Below are 6,958 nucleotides of genomic sequence, written 5' to 3' on the forward strand. Positions count from 1 at the left end.
ACGGGTGTATGTCTGTTACGTTTATGTGGCTATGACAAAAGGCTCGAGATAATCAACTTTAAAAGAGGATCACAGTTCCAGAGTTTTCTGTCCACGCAGCCTTCCAGGCCTGCGGTGAGGCGGCACACGGTGGCACAAGAGGTGGGAGGAGAGCTGGTCACCGCATGGCAGCCAAGGACAGACAGCAAGGGGAAGGCAGGGTCCCACTCTTGTCCTCAAGTGACCCGGTGTCCCCCCGGGCCCTGCCTCCTGAAGGTGCGTTCCACCACCTCCCAACGGCACCACAGGCTGGGGACCCAACCTTCTACACAAGAGGGTTTTGGGGACATGTGAGATCCAAGCTGTAACAGGGGGCCACGTTTTCATTTTGCCCTGGGCCCCCAAAACTACGCAGCCAGTCCTGGACAGAGGGGGCAGTTCAGCGATTTGTCCGTTTCCTGGAGCACCCGGAGTTCCAAAGCTGACTCACAGGGTCCCAGCCCCCTCCCCCTACAGAATCCAAAGCCAGAGGAGCGGTGCACCTCCCCAGGACGCCCTGCTGGGTGGGGATGTCTTCCAGGGATGACTGCCAGGGGTGGGGGCTGCCCAGGAACAAGAAGTACGCGGCCCTGACTAAGGGCCTGGTCCACGCGGCCAGGGTGGGACCCACTGGCCTGGCACACAGGACAGGTAGCAGCACTGTGAGGTCACATGGAGAAAGCTGAACAATGCCCCCAGGACCCCTGCTGCTGCCCCAGGGTCCAGGGTGTCCCCTGCCTCACTGATTATCAGTCTCCCTCTGGACTGCAGGCCCCAGTGGGCAGGGTGTCCCTGTGGCCCACAAATCATCCAAAGTTCCTAATGCAGAGGAGGCACCCAGCAGACAGGCGTAGGACTGGACAGGTGACCCGGAGGCTTACACTCAGTGCTCTTCCCTGGCTGCCTTCATGGCCTGTCATGTGCCAGCAAGCCTGTGCGGAGGATCGAGGGGCAAATCCTCTTCTGAGGAAGCCACTTTCTGAGTGGAGGCTTATAGGAAGAAGACCCTCAGGACAGCACAGCAGAGCTCCCTGGGCACCCGTGTAAGGAGGGGACAAGAACCAATGGATCCAAAGTTAACAAAGGGCTCCCAAAGCTCCCCGGAGCCCAGGTCATCACACTGTCCTCCCAGCCCTTCACCTGCCCCAGCCCTACCAGGTGGAAATACCTGATCCAGATTCAGCCCATCTCACTCTGGAAGGTCACTTTGGAAAAGAACCCAAAGGACAAAAGCACCATTCCATCCCTGTCCCATGGATCGGGGCTCCCAGAGCTGCGGCCCTGGCGGTTCCCTCCTGGCTGCCCCAAGCACACCGCCTAGAGTCAGAGCTCAAGGCAGAGGCGAGGCCCAGGCCACGGGCTTGGCAGAGCCCCGCTGCCCCACGGCACAGCACAGCCCAGCCCAGCCCAGCCCAGGCAGGGGCCCTAGCCGGGCATGCTCCTCCAGAATGCTCAGCTGCTACGGATGTCCTCCCCAGCGCAGCCCGGGGCCACACTTCCTGGAAGATGACCATTCAAGACAGGAATGAAGCAGCCCTGGGTCTTAATACCAGTTCCCACCATTTTCAAGCTCTGTGACTTGGGGCATTTAATTTGCAGTGTTTGACGGTCTGTGAATGACAGCTGGGAGGGTTTCTAACAGGAGCAGCAACCAGGGACCCTGGCTGGTTACCACAGCAGCTTTCACTCTCAAAACCCTTCCAGTTTGGATAGCAAGTTACGGGTTCACCCATCTCCTGGCAGGATGCACAGGACATGGCGCCACCAAATCCCAGATTGATCACAGTGCTGCTTCCGTGCCCCACCCCCACCCCAATCTTCAGGAAACAGAGGGATGGGCACTGGATAAATACCCAGGATGACCGGAACACGGAGGACAACCAAGTTTCATCAACTAGATGCCGGGTAGGTTGCTCATAAGATGCATAAGACACCCACTCAGTGAACTGGAGGTGTGGCCCTGGGGTGGATCCTGATGCCCAAATCAAGTTACATCAACCTTCGAGAAGATCAAAGGGCTGCATCGTCGGCTGGGCATCTGATAGGAAGGACCACCGTTCTTAGGGGGTGGTAATGGTGTGGGGTTTCCTTTGGACGTCCAGAATTGGGGTTTGCTTCAAAACCACACAGGGCAGGACCTGGGATGGGGCGGATGGGGTCATGCGTCCACAGCCTCAATGGTGTGCTGCAGCCAACCTGAGGCTTCTCCTGACGGGCCCTCTCCAGGTCAGTACTTCCCCTCAGCCAGGCTGTTTGGTTAACTCATCCGGGACGGGATCACATCCGCAGCAGAAGGCAGGGTTTCTGTTGTACACGACTCCACCTTCTTAGCGCCTGGGGTGGAGAAGGTGCTCGAGAGATTTCCGAGCTCTTGTGCACGTGAAATCATTCGTGGAAAATGGTAGCTCTCCAGATACTGTGGAGTTTCCACAGCTGCAGGCTGGCCTCAACTCACGTGGGTGGACGCCCCCCAGCCCAACACCACCTGTGGTCCTGGTGGCCCCAGGCCTCCCCGGGATCCTGGTGAGTCAGAAGGAAAGCTCGGGTCCCAAGGCCCAATTGGAGAGGCCGCTTGCCTGGGAGAAGGCAGCTGTGGGGTGGCTCTTCCAGGGTGGTCATGATATGCCCCATGCTGTCTCTGGGACATTATTAGTTCGCTCGGCCCTGCAAAGTCACAACTGGGTTAGTGACCCCAGCTGAGCCTGATCCTGATTGGGCCAACCAACCCTTGACCCCAGCTACAGACCGAACACTGACTCGAGTCAGCTGACTGGAGAGGAGCTGAGGACCTCTGCTCCTCCAGTAAAGGGGGACTTGCAACCCTGTTTTCTAGACAGGCACACCCCAGGAGCCTGTGCACACCACCTCCATGGTTATGAGGAAGACACCTGCTCTGTACCACCACCAGCCACTCCCACCTCCCAGGGCTCCAAAGGCTGTGCCCCAACCATTCCCACCAGAAGGGTGCCAGCAGCACCCTGCAGCAGCCGGGGGCATCCCCCAGCCCCTTCCACACCCCAGCAATAAAAAGGAGTTTTGGGCAAAGGGCAACTTCAAAGCCTCCGAGGTCCAAGGTCAAAGGTGGGGCTTCAAGATATCCCGCCACAGCTCTGGACTGGGGGGAGCATGGGAGGGCCTGGGTGGGGACTCTGGAAGCTTCCTGGCCTTCCTAGTTCCACATAGACTCCCAGTTTGGGTAAAAAGACATGCAGGAACTCCCTAGGACCACCCGGCCTGAATGGGGGCCCAGCACATGCTGGCTATACCTCACCAGCAGGGCCCCCTCAAATCCTCCCATAACCTGGGGCAGGGGGCAGTGTCATTTGCAGGTTGATGACTTGGGCAGTCAATACCTGGACCCAGAGTCCACACCTGCAGCCTCAAGAAATAGAAGGTGAGCTGTGCTCACAGGTCAGACAACCCTGGGCCCGGCCCAAAACCAGACACTGACCTGGACCCCTGAGCTATGTCAGGGACCTCTGGCTTTCCCTTTTCCAGTTGGAAAGCAGCCTTGCCTGGACCACCCACCAGCTAAGGGCCACCTGCTGGAAGCCCCTAGTCCCAAAAGACATGAGAATCACTCTGGCACCTAGCCTGGCTGCGCACATTCTCAGTCACCCGCCCACTCTAGAGTCCAGAGAGAAGTGACCACAGGAGAGCCTCCACCCCTGCCTGGCCCTCACTGGGAAATGGGGATAGGACCCACGTAGAGGGTACTGCCAAAAGCCAATGATAAATAGAACCAATTTATTTATAAAGTTCACCTCAATTAAAACAGGTGCTCCCACCCAGATCGTGGGCCCGTGCACCCAAGCACCCTCCCCAGGCTGGGCTTCAGAGGAAGGGTGTCCCACCAGGCATCCTGCCCTCGGGGGCTGCTTGGACCACGCCTTGGCCAAATTGGAAATTCCAAGTAGAGGGGGAGGGGGAGGACAGGCGCTTTTTATGGTGCTCCAACCCTAAGGATCCTTTGTACAAAAATAAGTCTTCATGTTTTCAGCACAGTCCCTGCGGCAATTCAACTTAATGCGCAAAAAAAAATAGCCTCTCTATGTCCTTGTAACACTCCGCAGGCAAATTCTCCAAGCGTCGACGCCCCGCTGCGGGTGCTTGGAGGTCGCTGCCAGTCAGTTTCCACGCTGGCACTGGGTCAGGCTGGACCCAACAGGGCAGCGTCGGCCGGGTCCCTGGCCCACCGTGCGGCTCCCGTGATGGCGCGCTCGCTTTTAGGCTTGCCTGCTGCCGGGCGTCCTGGTCTGCGGCTGCAGGGGAACAGAACTTGCGTCACTGCGGCCCGGCGCTGGGGCAGAACCCGCCCCGCCCCCACCTCCCCACGGGCCGGCGGTAGATTCGTTTGCTTCGCTGATTTTGGAGTCTGAGTCCGTGGGTGCCTTGATTCAGTCTGAGGCCCCCGCCAGGCGGGGGCGGGGCGCAGGCTCAGGGCGGCGGTGACTCAGGGCTCCGCTCCAGCCGACTCATTCCTGCACCCCAGCAGGGGAGGCAATTTGCAATGCAAAATCACCACGCCTCCAGCACCCGGCTCCGCTGGGGATCCGCGAGCACTGGGACCTCACCGGCCCGACGGCCGCTCCCCTCCCCTAACTGCCCCTCCCCCAAAGGCGGCGGAGAGGAAGTTTTGCAATCCGTACAAACAAACGCTGGTCTTGCTCAGGCTTGAAAACGTTTGGGGAAAATGAAGAGTGTGCGAAATTGAAGCAATAGGCTGGGCCCTGCGCTCGGTTCCGCTGGGTCACCGGGACGCTACCGGTCAGGCCCGCCCGGCCCTGCCTCTGACCCTCCCTCCTCCCGCAGCCTGCAAGTTACCTTGGAGCGGATGGACGAAGGCACTCAGTAGCCCCCTAACCAGCTAGAGAAGTCAAGGAGCTCGCGCTCCGAGGGGCTCAGTTCGCCCTCGCAGGCGCTGTCTTCAGACGAGTAGGTGGACCGCGGGGAGTCAGGTTCCGAGCTGCCCTCGAGACCAGGGGACGAAGAGGCGCAGGAGGGCGAGGCTGCGGTGGCGGGAGTCACGGGCGGCCCGCGGGGCGCAGGAGGCGGAGCAGCGGGTGCCAGCAGACCCCCGGCCAGCGCGGCGCGCACCGCGTCATGCTCGGCCAGCAAGCGCTGCAGCGCGCGGATGTACTCTACCGCCGAGCGCAGCGTCTCTACCTTGCTCAGCTTCTTGCTGGCGCCGCCGTGCGGCACATGCTGCCGCAGCGCCTGGAAGCCCAAGTTCACAAGCTTCACGCGGTTGCGCTCGCGCTCATTGCGCCGCGCCACGGCCGCCGCACCGCCCCCGGGCTCCCCTGATCCCGGACGCCGCCGCCGGCTGCAGCGCAGCAGTTCTGGGGACGCGGGTCTCCGTCGGACACTGCAGGCAGCAGGGACCGCAGGCGAGGTGGGCAGAAGTCGGGACAGTGCGCCCCCGTCCATCGCTCCCGCATCCACACACCTGGTGGCCGGTCTAAGACCCGGTGCGCGGCAAGAAAAGTGCGCGCAAAGGAACGTGGATGGCTGCGGGGGCTTCTGGCACTCCGCCGACAAACGATTCCCCTGGGGCACTCTCCCAAGGTCCTCTGGAGCCCGGGGACCGTGTGGCGCAGGAGGTCGAGAAGCTACGGGCAGTGAGCACCGGGAAGCGTGGGGCGCTCGTGTCCCGCGCGTGCAGTAAGACGCTCCCTGGGTCTCCCCTTGCTCGGCGCAGGCGGCTCGTTTTTAAATGTATAGATAACCCTCCTCCGCGCCGCCGCCGCCTCCTTTCTCACGCCCTCCTCCCTTCGCCTCGCCCTCCCGCCACGCTTTGCCCTCCCCCACACACACGTTCTGTAAAGCCCAAACCCTGAGCACACCCGCCACCTCGTCCCAGCAACGCAGTCCGCAAGTAACCGATGCTCCCTGCTTCCAGCAGGTGCCCCTCAGAGCTGCAAGCAGGGCCCAGCGTGGGAACCACGCTGCCTCCTGCAGGTCCCCCACCTCCAGGTGTCGTCAGCAGGTCCCAGGCGTAACCTGCCCCTACTCCCACCCCCACTGCCAGCCCGCTAGTCCTGAGAGTCGCCAGTCCTCGCTCTCGTGGCGCATGCTACTGGGGGGAAGGCGTGGCCTGGAGGAAATTTCAGTTGTCCGGGTAGGCACGAGAGACCCCCGGGGGCCGCACGCGCCCAGCAGCCAGCGCCACGCCCCCGGGGGCGAGAAGGCGGGGGCCAGGGTCTCAGCCAATCGTGGGCCGTTTGGCCAATTGAGGCGGGCGCGGCCCCACTCCAGCCCCAAGGAGGAAGCACGCCTGGCGCGTGGCTCCCGGGGACCGTCGTGAACAAAGCTGGGCGCCCCCGGGGCCTCACCCTGGTCCTCCCCCGCCCTCGCGACCCTGGTATCCACGCTCCGCCCACACACATGGGGCTGGGCGGGCCCTGAGGAGTGGTCGAGGCCAAGATCTAGTGGAAGGTTCAGGTTCCCCTGGGGCCCTTCACCTTGTTCCTCCTGGCACACACCTCCCTATGGTTCCAGTGCACCCCCGAGCCTGGGCCTCTGTGCGACGCCTGGAATCCAAGGGACTGGAGGTTTGCACACAACCACGTCAGGCCCGGGGAGCGCTCAAGCCCACTCCCACCCCTCAGCGGAGACTCTTTTCCAGTGGCCCCCCCTCCACCGCGACCTACCTGGTTCCCCGTCGCTCCTCCTGTGGGCTCCTTCTCTGTCTTACAGCCTTCTCGCCTCTTTCCGTTTCCTGGGCTGTTCATGGCACCCCTCCTGGCCTCCCTCTCCCATTCCTCCCCTGAGGACACTGGGATTGAGGCGGTGCGTGGGAAAAAGGTCGTGCGGGGGGTGGCACATGGGGAGAATTGCAGGGTTTGAGGAGGGTAGAGACTGACGAAATGCATAAAATAAATACACTGTTGATGGAAACGTTTTGAACCTGCTCAACTGTACGGAAACCGTACCCCTG

At 61.6% G+C, this 6,958-nt stretch overlaps 1 protein-coding gene across 1 annotated transcript; it reads right to left on the reverse strand.

The window, feature by feature from the left end:
• Positions 1-3,743: 3,743 nt before the first annotated feature.
• Positions 3,744-5,723, reverse strand: Ascl2 (achaete-scute family bHLH transcription factor 2). The gene is made up of 2 exons (XM_047517590.1): positions 4,843-5,723; positions 3,744-4,280 (listed from the first exon to the last, which is right to left on the reverse strand). Exon 1 carries the CDS (start codon positions 5,446-5,448, stop codon positions 4,867-4,869), a length of 582 nt encoding a protein of 193 aa, XP_047373546.1. The 5' UTR covers positions 5,449-5,723; the 3' UTR covers positions 3,744-4,280; positions 4,843-4,866.
• Positions 5,724-6,958: the final 1,235 nt, after the last annotated feature.

This window comes from Sciurus carolinensis, chromosome 11 (assembly GCF_902686445.1).
Source record: "Sciurus carolinensis chromosome 11, mSciCar1.2, whole genome shotgun sequence".
Lineage (NCBI taxonomy): Eukaryota > Metazoa > Chordata > Mammalia > Rodentia > Sciuridae > Sciurus > Sciurus carolinensis.